The following is a 22,067-nucleotide window of genomic DNA, read 5'->3' as shown; positions in this document are numbered from 1 at the left end:
CTATTGATCTGCATTACCAAACGTGGATGTTTTACACCAGAAACAAACACTGATGTACTATTTTATTTAATACTGTGAAGCTGCTTTGATACAATCTGTATTGTGAAAAGCGCTATATAAATAAAGTTGACTTGACTTGACGTGTCGTGTCCAATCGAGGCGCAAGTTCATCCATTAGATATTTTAAATAACCAACAACAGCGTTAAAAGCTTTGTAACCAGTTGCAGAGAGTACGTTTCAGCCACGGCAGAATGCTGTATGAATGCAGCCATATTAAGCACAAAATATGAGACTGACAACCATATTCCAGTTTTACAGAGTGTGCAGAGCACCATTTTATAAAAAGCGCTTGCATTCCATGCAATAGACTAATTTAGGTAATCGATGTAATCAATTACGTCAACGCAACTTTCCAGCCCTAATGGACAGAGTTGGATTTTCACTACTCTCAGTCTCAAATTTATGTCCGTTCAAATTTTCAGGGCACATAAGCCTTTTCCCATCACTAGACGCATAGAAATAAAATTTAAAAAATGTGTAAATAATATACATGTACTGACAATATGTAGATGTAAAATACATACTACTTGTAAATAGGTTAATTTGTTCCAGAAGTGTTAAGAACTATGTCAGCTGGCTATCGCTATTTTGTGTGGCTGCATTTCTTTCCCCACCAAAACAGTTGTGATAATTTCAGAGCATCAGATAGGTATGTGCAGTTTTTACATTTAGTGAAAGTTCTGTATAATTTAATTGGTTTAAACGAACAAGCAATTTTGCCATGCTGGGTCTCTGAAAACATATAGATATAAAAATCTGCCCTGGTTTTTAAAGGAAGTCATCAAGTGTTTTTGATTAAATACTTTGAAATTTAAATAAATGATTAATAAAAGCCAATTTTTGCTAAACTGGTATTATAAACATCTGTTGTCTATGTGGACACATTTCTGTGTGCAACTTTGTGAGATCTTTTAAAGATTAGTACCTAGCACAAGCCTGATTGATGAAGTCATGAATTATGTATTAGAAAAATGTAATGGGCCAATTTCTGAAAAGATTAGAAATTAACAGTGAAACAGAAATGAGCATGTTTATAAATCTGAACCTGTTGTACTGCTAAGACAGACATTGGCAGATATACTTGGCAATTTCACTTCCAAGATTACTGAAGCAACACGTCCTGTGCCAAAGAAAACTAGTGTACTGCACTTCTCAAACTCACCATCTCTGACAGAGAAGGAGAAAGAGAAAAGAACTAGTGTGTATCCGTGGACAGTTTACAACTACCATCAAAAGATATAAAGGGCGCGGAAATCTCAAGGTAAAAGACGGAACAATAAAATCGATAAGGGAGAGAAGGAAAGAAAGAGATGAAGAGGTAGATGAGAGAGAAAAACAATAACAGCTGCATACGATGTTCCTGGTGTCCTCCAATCTTATTTCCCTTTCCCCACAGCTTCTCTCTCTTTCATCCCTTTCCAGAGAGGATAGATCAGCAGAGCCGTTTAAGATTTCACTCATGGGTTTTCGCAGGCGTGATGCAGTCCTCGTGTGTCAGGGCGAGAGAAAGAGAGGAGGATGCTGGGATAGGTGCGGATAGGGCACAGAGCGGAAAAGCATCCATTACCACTGTTGGCCCTGTCACCTCTGCTGGCATGCTCATGTATCCAAACCCGTACTTGCCATGACTAATGACTGCGTCTCTGCCCACGTTATCCACACTCTTCCTTCTCTACCCAGCAGTGGTTGCTCCTGTCACTCAATCCTGCGCTTGGAGACGCTGCTCAACCGCTAACACTGCCTCCACTCTTAGAAAGGGCAGAGACAGGGACCCCCGTACGATAACGCTCAGGCAATGGGGGACTGTGCAATGTTTTAAAATGATACTTGAGAGAAATTGGATGAAATAGATAGATGTGAGTTAAATGTATGACAAAAGTGCAATCAGTTAACGTTTGACAGCTGCATAATTGTGTACATATCTAAAAGTCTAAACAAAAGTTTTTAAAGTGAAGATTTTTTACTTCATATAAGAAACCTGAGATGAAAGGTCAAAAAGTTTAAAAAGAGAAAAATAAATCTTATACAGGCCTAAAACTTTTACATTTAAATTGACAAAAATATTAGTACAGTAAATAAAAATTTCAACAGGCATGCTACAAAATAATTTTTATTGTAAGTGCTTATTAAAACTGACAATGTGCAATTTTGCAATTACTTAGTAATGCCTAAGTCCAAATCAAAACTATATTGTAGGTTAAGCATCAGTTTAAAAAAAATAATAATTCAAAACATCAATTCTTTTTTTTATTTTTGTGTATTTTCTTTTATTTACCACAATAAACGAAGGTGCTTGCAAACATTTGTCCGTGACTGTATGATGCAAGTGAGTATGTGCATTTATAGACATGAGGGCCTTGTCCTTCTCTGAATACAAGCTGATTGAGGTCAGTGACTCATAACAATCCATTTCATTATGAAAAGGTTGCGTTTCTTAAAACATAATTGCAAATAAACCTCTAGTGATTATTGTGTTTGAAAGGTTGATAAAGGTCATTGTGTAGGAGTGATAATTAACTGGTTTTATACATGTCCACAGTAAGCAGACATGTACAATAGCGTGAATGTACATCAACAAATCCTTTACGGTCAGAAATTGGGGCTCATTTACTGACCACGCATCCTTTGTTTTAAATTTTATTCTAAATTTACAAAATAATTTAGGAACAACTGAAACCACACGTATGCAGAAATCACATTCTCTGAGTGGTCCTATAAACTTATTAAGATGAAATTTTATACATAGCCTACATGTTTCATCTTAAGTATATTTAAGCAACATTTGTGAAAACATTGCTGCTAATTATCCACGCCATTTTCAAGATTAACTTTTAAAGAAAAGCTGGAGTTAATCAGTAAAGTGAAACCTACACCAGAGCTTAATTTGGTGCAGAAAGCCAAAGCTTTTGAAAGCATTTTAACTCCAGAAATTATAAACTATACTCCTGGGTGACAGCATCAACCAAGAAGCTAAAGCTTTACTGCTGGAATTGTTTGCTGTTTGGGCGAGTTATTAAGAATCGAATAGGTCACTGTTTCTGTTTTATGTTCAGCTTTATTTGAGAAGTCATTTTGCAGAATTACCGGTCAATCTGTACATTTACCAACTCAGTGACCATTATGCACATTTGCTGCTATTCTGCATTATAGTTGCATCTTTCCCAAATAAACCATAAGTATATCAGGGCCTTTTAGTCCTGTGTAAATTAAATAAATAGGCTACTAATCCTGATTCCTTACAAATAAATCTTTCTTTTGTTGTTTTATCAACATTAATGACAGACACATATTAGGCTGCTGTCACTTTAAGAGCCAGTGCACAGATCCATTATACTACTGTTACATATGCATCTTCTTTCTCACAAAGATACTCGCCAAGACCGGAATTTTGACAATTTTGTGTGTGTTTTGACGCTTGCCTTTTGCCGATGCAATGTGGTGATGTTTAGTGCATTTTGAGAGAGAGAGAGAGAGAGAGAGAGAGAGAGAGAGAGAGAGAGAGAGAGAGAGAGAGAGAGAGAGAGAGAGAGAGAGAGAGAGAGAGAGAGAGAGAGAGAGAGAGAGAGAGAGAGAGAGAGAGAGAGAGAGAGAGAGAGAGAGAGAGAGAGAGAGAGAGAGAGGACGCAGCACCGCTGAATCAGACATGCTGTTTGTGAAATTACATCTTTTAAAATGACTGTTTTGATTTTATAATAAAAATTTTGTGTGGATTAATTTATTCATACAATCTATATGCTAAAGTGAATAAATGTTTGCAGGAATGATGTTTTGAGGATGGCAGACTTGAGGATCTTGCTGCGTGTGCTCTCAGCGTGACTTTAGAGAGCATGAAGTTTGCTGAGAGCGACAAAAGGAAAGGTGTGCGGAAAGAATACTACAAATTCATTACCATGCAAACAAGGTTAAGAAAATGTGCGTATGCACGTATTAGAATTAGGGAATTAGGAGGAACATTTTTGGTGAGAAGTTCTCCTGTGCGTATAGATACCAATAAACCTTGCAATTATTAGTGAATGAGACCCAATGTATGTTTCTGTTTATGTATTTATGCATTTCAGAATTACATAATACATTTGTCTATATCTAAATACATCTTACCATCATTTTCTCAAAGAGGGCAAGGATTTCCTTCTCCGATGTGATCTTTGAAGAAAGCTCCTCAAATTCAGAGGAAGTGGACCAGTCACCAGAAGAGGAATGCTTGGACATGTGGGAGAGGTGTGGCCGTTCCTTTTTACTGCCAGGGATCCGGATACTGGAAAACCTGTCCAACTAAGAGAAAAATGAGACATTTGAGCGAGTATGAGTGAGACAGGTTACATGATAATAAATTAATTTGCCTATGTTGATTTTATTTATTTTTCTCCATTTAGTTGAAAGTGCAAAAATATACAACTTTGGGGTCAGTAATAGGGTATATGTCGAACGCCGCATTACGAAACCGGAAAACAGAACGCATCGCTTCCGGTTCAGGTCTTTTGTATGTGCTTCATGCATTTTTTTACTGTTTTACTCAAGATAACTTAAAAGGAGCGAGCAAAGATGATCATAACCAATGTCCCTCGCATGTGAAGATCGATATTTAAAAGTAAAAAAAAAAAAAAAATCTTCACACTAACGTTTAGATATTTAAATAGAATAAAAAGCTAATAACAAAGTGAGATAGGTAGGTTAGCTGATTACCTTAAAAATCCATAGATATCGGCATCAGTTCATACGGCTGTTAACACTTTCTATGACAAGCGGATGCGATGAGACCAGGTTTCCGGTTTCGTCATGCGACGTTCGACATATACCCTATTCACAATGTTACAAACGATTTTTAGTTAAAATAAATACTGTTCTTTTGAACTTTCTATACAAAGAATCCTGAAAAAATTATCACGGTTTGCACAAAAATATTAAAGGGTTGGTATAATGCCCTTTTTACAAGATGTAAAATAAGTTTCTGATGTCCCCAAAGTGTGTATGTGAAGTTTTATTGTTTTATATACTGTACACAAATATTTTCAATCCATTTATTAAGCTTAGTTAGTTAAGCTTATTAAGTTTAGCGCGGCAAAACTGACTCGACCCTTTACAAGTAATTTGCATGCTATGTATTTGGTTCACATGCATGCTGCTTTCTGTAGTCATAGTAAAATAACTTCAATATTATATCAAAGAGTATAGAAGTAACTTACTTAGAAGTTACTTCTATACTCTTTGATTATATGGAGTTACACGGAGTGTGAATGTGAATATTTTCCACAGTAAAAAAAAAAAAAAAAAAAAAATTCACAATAGAAAAGCTAAAATGTGATTAAAATGGTCACTGACAAAAGCGAGTGGCTCGGTCTGAACTGAAGTTCAAAAGCTTTCAGATCTTTACCAAATACCCACTTTAACCCTGTGAACATTGTTTATGATCAGTTATAGCTTCCTTATCGTAAGCAAACGTTCATTAAAAGTCAGACAGCTCCACATGCAGCATGCCTAACAAACAGAGCGTCCGCAGAGACAGTGTAACTTGCCGTCGATTTATATCGAGATGGTGGGCCCCCGCATCACACAGATAATGATTTCCTAATTGGATTAGATTTGTCAGAGAGCTGTTTTCTCTCCCTGGGTCTGTGGGAGCAACAGGGAGATGATGGGAGATTGAGATGTCAGCGTTGGCTGAAAAGGTAGGTGGTTTATTTTCAGAGGCCTTGCCCCCTTTCTTTCAAGGGGTGGGTGAATTAGCAGCAGTTATCTTCGAGAATTTTTTTTGCCAATGCCACCCATTGCGCATTATCTTGGCAAGAAGGAGAGCAACACGCTGAGATAATCAGCAATGACACTGATGTAAAATTAATTAAACACAAGCAGTAGATCAGAGTGTAGCTAGCGACTACAGTGCACAGAGCCGATGCAGGGAGCAAATGTGTGGTGTCTGATACCAAACGACACCATCATCTGTCTAATTTTGTTTGCCACTGCCCTAAAGCGCCTCTTCGCTACATTGAGTGATGGCACTGATCAGTTTAATCACAGAGATTCATCCCCAGCGGAGGGAAGAAGCGCTTTGCTATTCCACACTCGTTACCGGTGAATAGATAAATAAATATGTGCAGCCGCTACCTCGATAACAACAACAGGCATCATACCTCAGCCGACGCGAGCTGATCTAGATGATGAAGTGCTTTTCAGGGCTGTTTAGGTGTTTATGAGTGAGTCTGCGGCTTACTTTCATACAATCTCTCTCCTTTTTTCACCGGCATACACTTTGATGTTACTAATGGCTCCATCCCCTTCATTCCTCTTCTGATCACTCCACCAGACCCCCTCTTTGGTAATTCAGCCTCTCAGCACCAAAACACATTTCTACCATGACCAAACATCAGCCCTCACAAAAACCCTCCATTATCTAAGGACATGATTCACTCATCGAAAGCATGTCCTACACTATTCTGCCACCCTACAAATTCTGCAAATTTTCTCATTCTAAAGTTAGTAAAAACAAATGCATAACAACTGAAGAAATTTATATTCATTTATAAGAAATAACTAGTAATAAATCATTTGAAAAATTAAATATAAAAACAATTATTGTTAAACTTGATAAATCTGTAAAATAAACAGATTTATACTTTAGATGGTAACTTCTTGATTCTGTTATCCTATTATAGTATTTTTCACAAACACTGTGAACAACAGTGCACTCAGCAATCTGGTAAAGTCTGTGTGCACTGGGAAAACTTTTTTTTTTTCATAAAGACAGGGCTATACAGTATATGACCTGCATATGGCATAGCGGCAAGCTGGATGTAGAGTAGCATAGTTTGAAATCAAGAATAATTTAAATTGTCAATCGGGAATGTCCAATGACAGCGTAATTCTCTTCCATCCTGTCCGTATCCAATTCACAAAGACAGATCGTTATGCACAGAGTACACGCTTTTTTTATGCAGGTCCATTACTAATAATAAAATTGCAAATGCTATAATACTTCTTTGCATTTGATTTATTTAGGCTACTTGGTTTAAAACATCGGCCTTGACAACATATAGGTCAACCACCAAGATTGCATCTGCTAATTTAATTTATTCTCCATTTGTCAATTTTGTCTCTTTTCTTATTCATACATGAATCAATCCAGTCGTGTGTTCATTTCAGACCGCACCTGACTTTAGGGTGCATGATAGAGAGAGGGAAAAGGAGTGTCCCAGCGGTGTCTACCTCATCATAATCCTGATTACCCTGTTCCTGGGTCTACCTTCCCTCTGGCAACGAGAGACCGAGAATCGATACCAAACCAACACAAACAAAAACACATTTTGATGCCAATCCATAATGCAAAAGAGAGAGAGAGAGAGAGAGAGAGAGAGAGAGAGAGAGAGAGAGAGAGAGAGAGAGAGAGAGAGAGAGAGAGAGAGAGAGAGAGAGAGAGAGAGAGAGAGAGAGAGAGAGAGAGAGAGAGAGAGAGAGAGAGAGAGAGAGAGAGAGAGAGAGAGAGAGAGAGAGAGGGGGGGGGGGGGGGATTAAATGACCCAAGAGGCAAAGAATTAAAGAAGGGAAGATTGAAATGTATTGAGGAAAGAGGAAACCTGGTGAAGAGATGATTAGTGAGTAAGCATGGCAGAAGGGAGGCGAGAAGGAAGATTTGAGATAGGAGGAAGGATGGAGGTGATTGCAGTGCTAAATGCCAAAGTTGGTGCTATTCACCATGAGGGTGAAAAATGCCCACTGAGTTCCATCGATAAGATGGTCTAGGTGCTGTTTAAATTAACTGACTGCTCCAATCCATGACCTAAAGTCCTCCATCCAAAATATTTCATTACCTTCTGCCGCTGCTAGAGGAAACAGGTCCAGCTGCACAGGCTTGATACAACATTTTTCATCCTCAATGTTTAATGAAATTCATACCAGTACATGAAATTCTAACATGCTTCAGAATTCAGATCACTGCCATCTTTTATTCATCATACTTACAAAAGAAATTGAGAAAATCATACAAAAACAATTCCAGCAATCACTGCTAATATAAGAATTCAAAAATGTAATTAATTAGCTTGATTTTGCATTAATAATAAGCAGTGCGGCACAATGGTTCATATGATCAATGTCTTAATTATGACCAGAAATGGATAAATATTAAGTTGCCGTTTAAAATAAATAAAGAACCAATGTAGGAAAATGGTTATGCGCAAACAGCGGGAAACTCTGTATATTTGTGCAGTGTGTGCATGTCAAAAAATCTAGGCTATTCTGATTTTTTTCCTGAGGCTTTTATATTGTTCAAATCGATATCGACCGAAATTAAGAAATATATCGGGATATACATTTTGGCCATATCGTCCAGCCCTATAAGCTACACTTTATTGCCAGAACACGACAAACACTTGATGTTTTTGAATTCTTTGTACATTTTCAGTCATTTAAAGCTGCAGTCCGTAGTTTTTCCTCTTTGTCGCCATCTCTGTTCGAAATCTGTAATTGCAGTTATTCGCAGAATTATCAACTTTACGTGGGTTGTGCCTCGGCACGGCACAGCGCGGACTAATCCAATTGTTTTGAGGAGAATGTGCGGCTGTCAGTCACCGCGCTAGTGTGGATACTGTCATTCGGAATCACAGATTCTACTTTTTAGAAGTATGACCAACATAAGAATTTTCACCAGAAAATATAATCTGAACAAGTAACATCCACTTTTGTTCTGACCAACTAAGGGGAAAAAAGCATTGCAGTAAAACGCGCTGATTAAATCTAACGATCGCTTATCATATCATGTCAAACCGTGCAAATTATACTTTATCAAATTGTTAATGTTAACAACATCAGCATTGCATGACTACATTTAATTCCCTTCCGATATTTATCCTTGTTTTCGCATGGGCCCGGTTGCAGTCTCTTTTTTTTCCTGTAGCCACCCCGAAGTCTTGCATTTTACAACGGGTGAATCTCCAGTTGTCACTGGTGATTGTCGTTTGAACCTTTCTGGATGCGCAATTAAATTGATAAGTTTAATTATATCAAGTGCTGTGAGAAAAAGCTATAAATCTCCACCTCCAACATCCTCAGATGCAACATAGCCTACTAGCTGAGACACCTATGTGTACAGATGTGACGTAATGACGCAAAGACATGCTCGAATTTTCTGCGCAAATCCACCAGTACCACTGGAATTAAAAACATTATTACAAGCTTACCGTTATGAATCGAGCTAAGGCAAGCAGATGGTTTTGAACACTGGCTGGTTATGTACTTGCTCAAAGACTTATTTTGGAATTTTTTTAACCCAAAAAAGTTATGGACTGAAGCTTCAACAAAATAAATATCTTAAGAAAAAAAATAATTTAAATTTTTGCATGTGCTAACAGATTATATTGTTTCAAGTCATAAAACCTGACTGTTGCCTGACTTTGATGGCAAGTATCTTTGGCACAGTTTGCAGTGCAGGCTGCAGTATTAATAATATTACACATGTTGTCTCTCAAAAATGCACATAGTAGCAGCTTGGGTTAGGATGCAGATGCAAATTTAAGTTCATTAACAAAAACAGTTACATCTGTAAAAATGGTAACAACCTCATTTATATATGGTAAAATTATAAACTATTGAGTTTAATCAAAATTAACAATTGGTCTTCCACAGTAGCATAGATCATGACAAACGCAGTTGAAACCACACACATAGCACCTCACAAGTGTGTATAAAAACAGTAGCCTAAACACATTTAGTATAAATGCACAAATGCTAGCTTAAATCACAAAAAAATACTGTAAATATATTCTATTACTCCATTAATGCATGTCTACATTAATAATATAATACAATTCGATATGATTGTATTCATGGTAAATGGTGATTTGTAGATGAAAAAACCTTTTAAAGGCATACTCCACTTTTTTTGGAAATAGGCTCATTTTACAACTCCCCCAGAGTTAAACAGTTTTACCGTTTTTGAATCCATTCAGCCGATCTCCGGTTCTGGCAGTACCACTTTTAGCATAGCTTAGCATACATCATTGAAGTGGACAAGACCATTAGCTTTACTCTTTAAAAAATGACCAAAGAGTTTCGATATTTTTCCTATTTAAAACTTGACTCTTCTGTAGTTACATCGTGCACCGACGGAAAATGTAAAGTTGCGATTTTCTAGGCTGATATGGCTAGGAACTATACTCTCATCCCTGTATCGTTTCGCAGTGTTTCTCCTGTTTGTCAGTGCTGTTTCATCTGGCTTTAAACTAGTTTAAGTCAAGACAATTTGTAATCTTTGCTGAATTCCACAGCGCTGTTTAGTGGTCGTGTAACCGAGACGTTTAGCAAGTAAGTGCATGTGCTATACTAAGCTCATGCTGTGCTGCCGAGTGGATAAATGGATAAACTTTCATTCGTTAAACATTGTATCGAGCATTTATCAAACTCTTGTTATCGTTTTATCAAGGAAAATTATATTGCGATAATTATCATTAAGGTTTTATCACCCAGCCCTAATTTTATGTTGAACAAGGCATTTCCAGTTTCTCTGGTTATTTATGATGATCAATTCTTACATCCTAATTAGGGATGCAAATTATCGATTAATTCTTTAATCATTAATTGATTGACCTTATCGATCGATTAACCATTAACTGATAAGCGGCTATTTTCCTGAGAATGTAAATTTCTCACCATATCAATAGTGTCTTTAACATAAAAAGCTAAATATTGCTTATAGGCTACTGAATAAAAATGCATGTTATATTGCTCAATTGATGTTTTATTGTAACAGTTGGGATACGGTACAGATAATGGCATTTATGTAGTTTAAAAGGGATAGTTCACTTTGAAATTAAATTTTGGTATGTTTTAGCTTACGTCAAGGGCATCCAAGATGTAGGTGTCTTTTTTTCCGCAGTAGTTTCAATTTTGATATTTTTAGGTCAAACCGTTCTTGTCTGTCAGTCATTTAATGCAGGTCTATGGTCACTGTCTCAAAGAGCAAGCACAGAGTCAAAATTAAAACAATTCCCCGTCGTCCAAATTAAACAATTCCCCATCGTAAGTACACATTGATGGCCTAAGACACGAAACGAGCAGTTTGTGTGAGAAAACGAACAGTATTTATATCGTTGTTACCTTTGAACACAGCCGCGTCCAAGTGATCTGAGGACGCGGGCGGCTATAGATATATACACTAGATGTCGCCTTGGCTACGGTTTCGTTCCAATGAACTGCAGTAGCCGAGGCGACATCTAGTGCAGTGGTTCTCAATCCTGGTCCTGGGGACCCACAGCTCTGCACAGTTTGTATATCTCCCTCATTTAACACACCTGATTCAGATCATCATCTCATTAGGAAAGAGCTCTGAACTGAACTGGGTGTGTCAGATAAAGGAGACCAGGGAACTACACTAACCTTTTCCACTGGTGGCACTTGCGCTACTAACTTTTTCAGTTACTGGCGCAAAACATGATTTGGTCGCACAAATTGTTTATAGTAAGCCGCTCTGGATAATAATGAACAATAATGAAATTGTATTGCATACAGATGTGTTTTTTATTTTACTTGCCATCTTTTAAACCACATGCCTTCATGTTTTGTTTTCTTTAACATTGGTGGGGATAGATTTACTGCAATAGAAAATACAGTACACAATAAAGTGCAAAATGGATTTCAACATGCTATGGTTGGCACAGATGGGCAGACTCCTGAACTCTTAAGTAGTGATGCACCGATGTGAAAATTGTGGCCGATACGATAATAACCGATATTAATATTGCTGTTATGGCCGATATCGATATCTCTGTATAGAAAACAAATTTACTGATAATCAAATAAAGAGAAATTTTCCAAAACACCTTTTTTTTTTTTTTTTTTTTTTTACTTTAGAAATGACTTATGTTGGGCACCTTTACCTGTGTGCAAAATATGTCACACATAGGACACACATGCATTATAATGCATTGCATTGCATATAATGTGTGCTGGTCTAAAATTAAGAAACCCCTAGAAAACAGTAAAAAAAACAAAGGAAAAAAAAAAAAAAAAAAAAAAAACAGGTGTACAATAAAGATAGGCTACTTAATTTATTTTTCCAATAACCAAATATGATACTAAATAGCACAGGGAAAAGGGCTTCTATTTGTGACGTGCTGTCTTTGCATTTGAACATTTTAAACAGGACAGGCACGGGCGTAATTTCCTATGGGGACAGGGGGGACATGTCCCCCCCACTTTTCAAAATCCCGTTTATGTCCCCCCCACTTTCAAATTCGTTTGTTTATGATTTTATTTATTTTTTTCGCTCACCGTCATTGCCACGGATGAGCAGGGCAAAGAAAGCTCGTGCCGATGTGCGCTGCCGCGTCCAGGAACGTCGCGTCCACACTCTAAAAATAGCTCAATGAAAGTTCTAATGAGCAGGGAGCGCTCCTGATGCGCGCACACACGCACACGACGCACAGACAGCGCGCCAGAATCGAACAATAACACACACATGTATGCCAAAATGCCCGTTTTATCGAGTATCCTCACAAGAACATTCTTAAATGAGTTAAATAAAATCTTAAATGAAAGTCAAGAGTAAATGAGAAAATTAAATGCGTTAGATCCTGTCAGCGGCAGATCTTAAAGGGACAGCAGCCACTAATTCTCTGTCAGTAAAGTTAACCAAAGAACAAAGGGAACAGAGAAAATCATTGTATGAAAAACTTGTAACTTTAATAAGGATTAATCTATTTGTAATTTATAATTTATGCAGTGCGGACTATTTGATAACCTTATTCAATTTCTGTATATTTCATACCTGTTAAGACAGGAAAGGCTCATACAGGGCCGGATTAACCATTAGGGCAAGCCTATAATTTTTATTATTTAAAAATACTTTTAACATTTAAAAACAGATGTTTTCAAATTTCAAAGCTTGCAATAGGTTCCTAATGGCAACACTGACTTAGGCTACAGGTAGCCTTGAGTAAATTAACTTGTCTAAGAAAATGATTCATAAAACGTATAAATATCAGTTGAGCCGTTTACTTTCGTCACTGACACAGACGGAAATGAAAAGACTATCAGTCAAAGTTCAGCTAGGAGGGGAAGAAATAGGCCAGGATAAGAATACTGAGAGAATAAGAAATATGAAGATGAGGAGAGAGGTATTGACAAATAATCTAATGACAATCTTTTAAATAGCCTATTTCTTATAATTTTTTGGCCTTCAAAAGTCCTAAATTGCACATATGTAGGTCAGAGAAATCCAAATTTTCTCGGGGGAGCATGCCCCCGAACCCCCCTAACTACAGGGGGCCTTGAGTCTTCATGCCCAGGGCACAGGAAATTCTTAATCCGGCCCTGGGTAAATATGACATTTATTATGGGTTTAAGTGAGGATTGTTTAAAGTTCACTTAAATTAAAAGTTGTTATATTTTTGAAGCCTAATAAATGTTTTGGGGAAAAAATAATTTATCGAGACATCGGTAGCTATTAATATCAGTGATACAGGCCTTCATTCATAAAAAGATGCTATTAAACAATTAGGCTATTTAAATACTGTCTTTATGTTGTTTCTACATTACAATGGAAATTGAGTCTCACTTTATTTCAATTTTATTTACACAAAACATTAATAGTGAACATGTTTTACTTTATAAAATTATTCTCTCACATCTTGGCAATCAACTTGTAATCTAACTTGTTGTAATCAACTTTATTAAACAATAAAAAAGTAAGACATATTTTTGTTATACTTAGTACCCTACTATTCTTTTTGGCAGAATTTATCATTATAATCAACTTAATTATTTTCAAAATTATTATTAATTATTTTGTATCACCATAGTCCCCAAATGTATGTAAATGCAGGAAATGGGATTCAAATCGAAACAATTTTCCCCCATTTTGTGTCCCCCCCACTTCTCAAACCAAAGTTACACCCTTGAGGACAGGCATTAGCTGCATAAATGTTAGCCAATACAAACATATTTATAGAAAACAGTTGACAATAAATAGACAGGAGTCCAATAATAGCATAACGAATCACTTATTCTAAAAATAATATCAAGTAGGCTAAGTTTGACGAATCCGACATATAACGAGGGCTGTGTTGTAAAACGTCCGTCATTTAACGAATTTTAAAAACACGGATGGATAATACAATATGCTTTCCGACATTTTGACAGAAAAAAACCCAAGCAAGAACAAAATTTAAACTATAGCCCGTCAATTTTCATTTTACAATTATCTTCTCTCTGTGTGTGCGCGCACGCGTCCGTATTAGTGAGAGAGAGAGAGCTCGCGAGTCGCGCAGATACAATGGTACGTTTTAATCTAAGTAACGGTCGCGGGGCTGAAGCCAACTTGATGTGTTGAATGCTCAGAGCACGTTATAAAACGTATTCTTAAAATACACATTTCTGTTTTAATAAATGTTCATAGTAAATCATAGCACATTGCCTAAAACATAGGTACAAAAATAATCAGTGATACATTTGCGACCCATTAAAAATTTTGGTCGCAATGGCATTTCAAAAGGTCGCATATGCGACCATTTTGGTCGCAGTGTAGTTCCCTGGAGACATATAAAATGTGCAGAGTTGTGGGTCCCCAGGACCAGGATTGAAGGATTGAGAACCACTGATCTAGTGTATATATCTATACCCGCCCGCACCCTCAGATCACTTGGACGCGGCTGTGTTCAAGAGGTAACAACGATATAAATACTGTTGAAACATTGAAACTTGAAACATTAGCAGCAGCACTTATAATCCCCCTTGGTCTGAGAAAGGAAACAGTAAGATTACTAGACCTGGAAACTTCAAATATAGAACTGAACACAACTTAAATCATCCCTGAGGAAGGTGACAGTAAAATTAGAGGGCGTCCCTCGTTTACACTGTCAGTGAAATGTGACCAAATTCCGATTTTTTGCTCACGTGACACAGATCCGATGTGTTCTATGACGGTGTAAACAGGAAAAAAACGCATGCATTCGGATATATCAAAATCGTTTTCAGGCCTTTCATATGTGGAAATAAATCAGATATGTGCAAATGCGACTCATGTAAACCGGTAGGTCGGATTTTCTGAGACATTAGGCAACGTCTCCGTGGTTTAATGACGAGAGAAACCCACGCGCATCTGCAAAGGGACGGATGACCCGACGAAACGTTGTGTCGTCGTAGGAGAGGAATGTGGACAAACGCTGACAACATATTGTTGTACACAACAAAATTTCGGACCCACTGCTCCTCGTTAAAGCTAGTATGCTCCCACCAGTCCTGAGATCTCACACACAATAACTGAAGCATATGCGCAATGGTGGCACTTTTCGTCCTCCTTCTCCTCAAATTTGAAATGCTCCCACACTCCACTCCGTTTTGACCGCCTCATGTTTGGTTTCTTTTTAGCCACCTCAGGTTTGTGTTGGGTCTCTCGCCGCCAGCGAGAATCTCGTGTCACGTTCGCAATGTTCAATTAGCCGACAATTAATTTAATCGAGTAAATTCTTGTCGACAATTAATCGATAATCGATTAACCGTTTCCATCCCTAATCCTGATTGTCAAGTTTCCTGAGTTAATTCTGGATTTTTTTTTGTGAGATCTAATGAAATTACCATGAATTTATAGAAAAGAGAGGAATTATTGTAATGTATTCCCTGTTGACAGACAGACAAACAGACACTTACCATGAGCTGAACAGCTTCACAACAAGTTGTATAAGTTTTACAGATACATGCAGCCTCATTAGGGATGTATAGCATGAAACATGCTTGATAAAAGGCCATTCTCAAGTGTTAGACGCACAAGAAAGCAAGCAATTGACTCAAGGAAAGCTTTAGAAAATCCAAAATGGAGGTAAAAAAAAAGTCTATTTTTTTAGTAGTGACAGATTAGTAAAAGCTTTTTTTTTTCTCAAAAAACCTGAGCTGACTGTGAATGAAATGCTGTGGTTAGTATGAGACTAAAATACTTTAAGCATGGGTCCTCTAATAGTCTGTGATATGGGGTTAATGATATCAGAGAGGAAGAATCAAATTTAAAATGTATGCTTGTTGATAATGAACAACAAGACAGAGAATGAAAGAGTGAATATTTGACAAAGTGAAGGAGAGAAACCTGAATAAAGGACTCTTACCACATCATCTGTAAGTGTTCTGATGTTTAAATGCTATAAACAGTGAGAGTGAGTGAGAGAGAGATGGAGAGAGGGAGAGAGAGAGAGAGAGAGAGAGAGAGAGAGAGAGAGAGAGAGAGAGAGAGAGAGAGAGAGAGAGAGAGAGAGAGAGAGAGAGAGAGAGAGAGAGAGAGAGAGAGAGAGAGAGAGAGAGAGAGAGATGATTAGAATGATTTCACAGTGGCACTGAAGATGTAACAAAGCATAAAAAGTATTAACCAATTGAGCCCACAAATGAGCTTCAAGAATTTACTTTTTTATACTATAACATCTATAAGAACAGACGTGTGTGTGTGTGTGTGTGTGTGTGTGTGTGTGTGTGTGTGTGTGTGTGTGTGTGTGTGTGTGTGTGTGTGTGTGTGTGTGTGTGTGTGTGTGTGTGTGTGTGTGTGTGTGTGGTGTGTGTGGTGTGTGTGGATTCTGAATTTCTCAACTGTAAAATCTCTCAGATCAAATATGTTGATTAGTCCAAGTGAAGAATTGCCTGCATATACATGTATGAAGAAATAATTGGAAATGCAATAATCAAGACGAGAGAGAAGCCAACTAATTTAATTCTACACCGCCATCCCTTGACAATTGCAAAGGGACCTGAGCACAGTGCTTCATGCACATTAAAGACCAATTCACAGTTAGAGTGTCAAAAAGATGAGATGTAAAATTCAAGAGTTTTTGAATTGTAGTGCATACAGTGCAATTTAGTTACTGCTCTCTATGGTTACAAGCTCACCATTGCATGCTGCCATCTGTTTAGAAGACAAAAGTTTCATAGGCGATTGTAAATGAGAAAATGTTCCTTGGTGACATATGAACGTGCTAATATGCAATTGGAATGTCTGCATGTTGGATTAAGGACAAAATTAGACCAATCTGTTGCTTTGGATCACACTCGCGCGCTGAGGAAAAACTGCTTTTGTGGTGCTCAGGAAAAGCATGTTTGCTAATGCTGTTGCGGTATTTAATTTTGGAAATTCTTTAGAGGAATGGTTTGCCAAATCTCATAAGGAGGAACAAAGCAAACAAACAACAGCACATTTTGCCTGTATTCTTAGTCTAGGTTCTTGCCAGTCCTCCATTAGAGGAGAGAATTGGGTTATTTAGCAGTAACCCAGCACAGCTCAAGTAAACAGTTCGACTCAATCCCAGATGGCAGGCATTATAATCTGTCAAACTCCAAATCTACATTTTCACAGCCTCCCTCTAAACATTCACATGCACTATTAATTCAGCTAGTGGTCCACACAATAGTCAAACACACACACACAGTTATTGGTGGCTTGGCCAAGAATCACAGCCATCAGTCTTACTTCATTAATGGAGTCAAAACAAATTCACATACTTCGGTGTAAACATGCTGTGCTGGTGATCAATCAGAAAGTCTGTGCATGGGAAATGACCTTCATTAAAGAAACACAGAACTCCAAAAACACAAAACCTCTCAATCACAGAAACCTCTCAATTACTGAACTTAGCATGAAATACCAGGAACAAGACAAGTGACCTTCTGAAAGACTTTTGAGAGAACCTTTATGCCAACAAAAAAACACCTCAATGAATAAAACATGTCAATTTGGAGGCAATGGAAATACACAAGTTTCTTATCGCTGTTCTACATTTATAAAATAAAATAAAATAAACTCTCCTACATATTTATAACCTTACTATACCAAAGATTAAAGCATCAAAGTGCCATCAACTTCACAATGCACTCAGTAAGCCAACATTAATTTAAAATTCAGCTCCTTAAAGGTGCTTCAAGCGATGTCACACGTTTTTTAGGCTGAAACATTTTGTCACATACAGCAAACATCTCCTCACTATCTGCTAGCTGCCTGTCCCCTAAACACACTGTAAAAAAAACAGTCTCTGTAGACATCCCAGGCTCCACAAACAGCAACAAAAACAAACTGGGCCAGCCTGGACCATGAAACATAACAAACAGTGTTCCAGCCAAGCGTGCCACACAAGCCCTGAAAAGTGAAGCCAAAGCGCCTCGATCGCCCCCCGGTGACTGGTCCTAGTATAGGTCATAAACCCCGCCTCCCCGTGTTATTCAACGGGACAAGAGACTAACTAAACAATTAAATTACACTTCAAATATATTTTTTCCAAAGGTGGTTTCTGTCATTTGCTGTCGTTTTTATCACGCTGATGTAAGTTCAAGTGTCTGTTTTAAAAATAAGTTTGTTTTTAGTTAGTTACGTGATGCTACTGTATAAAAACGGTGGTGTAACGTCATGATTGACAGCTGTGATTGACAGGTTCTCTGAGCGAAGTAGTCACTGAAGCACCAACTGACTTTTTTTCGAGATCTTCGGAGGACTGAGAAGATTGTATTTACTTTATTTTTAAAAAACCTCTTGTCGTACTGCATTTAACAGACATCAAAATTCATCATGATCAAAAACCAAGCGGAACGGACAGACATAGGCCACTTAAAACAAGTGCAGGGAGAGTGCATTCTGCGAGAGTGAGGGCAGGGAGTTGATTTCATGGCTTTACTTCCTGCTCACTACTGCGCAGGTCTGGTCCAGAGATCGCTACTGCGCAGACTCAAGTCCCAAGATGTCAGCGCCACATCGGGACCAAGCGGCAACCTCCCCTTCTCTCTCTTGAAACCAACACGGAAGTGAGTTAAACTGCAATTCATTAACTGGCCGCTTGGGCTGGCTGCAGAAGTGAGTCAAATCTGTATCTCCCCCATGTTAAAATTACCAACTTTACAGCAGAAAAAAAACATGTTTACAGCCTGGATCTCTATGTGGCTTTGGTCTATACAGCTAATTTTGCCCTTCATAACAACTGTGAGGGGGGTGCATTTTTTTATAACTCATCCGTTTAGTTGATTAATATTTAAATTTCTGCATTTAAGGGTGTGGCCACTTGAGTGACAGGTGGGTTGTCGCTGATGTCAATGCTAGCCGTTTGTCTGCTGTTACTAGCCGTCACTTCACCTCAGCAAATGTTGCTGCGGAGCTTGCTTTCTCTGCAGTGTTTGTGCTTTTTTTTCGGGATTATTTCATACAATTTAATACACCCGACCCATTACTTGGGTAAAAAGCCCACGGCTTTGGATTCCGTCGTTGTCGTCGAGTAGCTGCTATCGTTCGAGAGAACAACCAGCGCTGTATTTCAGTTCTTTTCCTCTGTGAACATGCACTAATGGATGTCTGACAATTTCGTTGCTTTTTGGAGTTTTCAAATTTAAAAACGTCAATAAAGGCTCGTTCGTTCTGCTCTCACGGAACAGATGGATTATAATATGCTTATGTACTGTCAGATGAAATCATGCAGGTGTCGGCGCTTTCTCCGTTCATGCAATAAATGCACATCCATGAATGAGCGCAGATTTTCTAGCGCATTTACTTGAACTTCATAGGCAATATATCTATGGTTTAACACATTTGAGAGGCGGCCAAAATCAGAATTTAAAATGGACTGAAAAAGCTCTCTACGAACTTGACGAGCGATGCCGCGCTGACGGACCATAGCCTATAAAAAAGAGTGACTGACATGTATGCACATAAATCACTGTCTCACACACACTCTCAGAGTAATATTAAGTTACTGCATAATACATTTTCAACTAGCAGAATAGTACAGAATCACGATACACAGTCTCACTTGTAGCCATGTCTTTTAACTATTATAATATTTCGAAGGGCAAAAGAACTTTTAATTGGCTTTACATCATCAAGTGTCACTTTAGCGCGAGGCCCTGTGCAGTCTCAGACTTGGTACTGTCAATAGCATTACCAAGAGCCGTTAACAGCCTGAGCTAACTCGATCACGTCGAGCTATTTGGGTGATTTCTCAGCCTCTTCCCAGCCCATTTTCGGTTATCCGGGAGTGACGCAAGGCCAAGATGGCGACGGCCGGCTCCGCCCACTTTAGGCTTCAAAAATGCTCTTCAGAAACCTACGGGTGACGTCACGGACACTACGTCCATATTTTTTTACAGTCTATGATCGGGACACTGGCGGCTTCAGTTCTCACCAATGGAAGAGAGTGAAGGGGCATCGTCCATCTTATTTTACAGTCTATGGTTCCAGCCAATAACCAACAAGAATGATTTGGGGGTTGGGGGTTAGTGAGCATGCACATGAAGGGGAGTGTGGGGAGTGGAGGAGAGAGAAGCATGAAGAGGGAAGTTAGCTAGAGGAGAGATATCCTAGACAACGACTAACGTTAGAATTAGTGGTCGACCGATATATCACCAAGGCCGATATATAGGCCGATATTTGGCACTTTTAAAATATCGGCATCGGCCAATACATTTTTCTGATTGGCCGATGTGTTGGAAGCGGGACTTTTATTTTGACGGGCGGCGCTGAGAACACCAGTGCCTGAAAAGAGAACAGCAGCGCCTGATCACACAGCACTCACTCACATTCTCCGTCTACATTAGTTTACGATCTCTGTCAGTCATATCTAATACTTTGTTAGACAGAACTGATAAACAAAGAAAGTAAATGGTACGCGAAAAAGTAAAGTGTTGCTTTTATATTATTTGTTAAAGAAAAGGCAAACAATTAGGCTAAAATACTTTCTCATTTACTGTCAACATTCAGCAAATGCGCATCTACATCATTTAAACAAATCTCTGGATATCTAATAAACATTTAATTTCACAAACCTTGCAGATTTAATGGAATCCAGCTGTGATATCTTGTGAAGTGTGCATTTGTAGCCTGCATAAACGTGTTACTGCGAGTAACGGTCAGTCCGTGCGAAGTGAGGGAATGCAAACAGAAGATCAGCTTCACAGGAGACACGGTCGAAAAACTTTAAATCCTTCATTTTAAAATATGCTGTGTTATATCCAGTTGCCCACTGTGTCATATTCATATTGTTTTCTGTGTGCTGTATGTAATATTAGCGTTACCTTGTCTTTATTTGAAAAAATATGATTACCAGTGCGCACAATTTTACCAGATTACTGAGTGCAATGTTACAGTGTTTACTTCCTTTTTATTCACATATTCATATATTTTTAAACAATTACTTTATTTGTGAAAAATACTGTAATAGGACTGCAGATTCAAGAAGTTGCCATCTACAGTATAATCATGTTTATTTTAAAGATTTGTTTTCTAATTTATTTAAAATTTATAAAATATTGATTAAAATAAATATAAAGTATATAATAAAAATATCGGCTTTATATCGGCCATGCTGCTCTCTAAGATATCGGCAATCAAAAAAACAATATCGGTCGACCACTAGGTAGAATGATATTCTTTTGAATTTTGATATGGCCAACACACGGCCAAAGAGACAACGTTCCGATGAACAAATAGCAAAGAAGAGGGAAAAGGTTTCAGGAAGCACGGAAGGGAGGGGGAGGGGCGGGATGAGGAGGAGGGAGAGTCGAGCTAGCCTCCGTTTGTGTGACAATACTTCGAACGTCAACAAGAAGTGACATCACCCAACATCGCTTAGAGTACCTTTAAGTATAAAAAAAAAACATTAATTACACCCCGAATGTGCCTATTGCACTGTCAATTTACAGAGGGGAAAAAAAGAAAAATGAACCTGTAGATATAAAAGTAGATTAAAATACAAACTCACTAAAAAATGTGAAAAGTAATTAGATGAAATAAAAATCATGACCATCAAAAAGAAAACAAATATTCATGAGCCTAATTGTAGAACCTTTCCTCTACTTGTCAGTCACTCAGACCGTGTTTGTTTTCTCAATCTGGCTGAGAGAAAAAAATAATTATTTAAAACATATGACAAACATGCAATTAAAAAGAAGCTGTTGTCATACTCAATTTAGCAGAGACAGCAAAAACATCTTGAGCTACTTGGCTGTAATTATATTTGCTTTATAATTATCTAAATATCAGGTGGTCCTCCCTTCCCCTGTACTCTGTATGGCA

General features: G+C 37.9%; 1 protein-coding gene across 1 annotated transcript in view; it reads right to left on the bottom strand.

Moving 5' to 3' along the window:
* Positions 1 to 22,067, bottom strand: part of diaph3 (diaphanous-related formin 3) — a 363,248-nt gene that overhangs the window by 320,843 nt on the left and 20,338 nt on the right. Inside the window, exons 3-4 of the mRNA XM_081358271.1 lie at positions 16,144 to 16,176; positions 4,160 to 4,333 (exon numbers count right to left, since the gene is read on the bottom strand). Coding sequence (XP_081214397.1) covers positions 4,160 to 4,333; positions 16,144 to 16,176 — 207 coding nt within the window. The remainder of the gene's footprint in view (positions 1 to 4,159; positions 4,334 to 16,143; positions 16,177 to 22,067) is intronic.

Source organism: Scardinius erythrophthalmus (genome assembly GCF_964197995.2).
Source record: "Scardinius erythrophthalmus genome assembly, chromosome: 25".
NCBI classification, from domain to species: domain Eukaryota; kingdom Metazoa; phylum Chordata; class Actinopteri; order Cypriniformes; family Leuciscidae; genus Scardinius; species Scardinius erythrophthalmus.
This window is presented reverse-complemented; position numbering and strand designations above follow the sequence as displayed.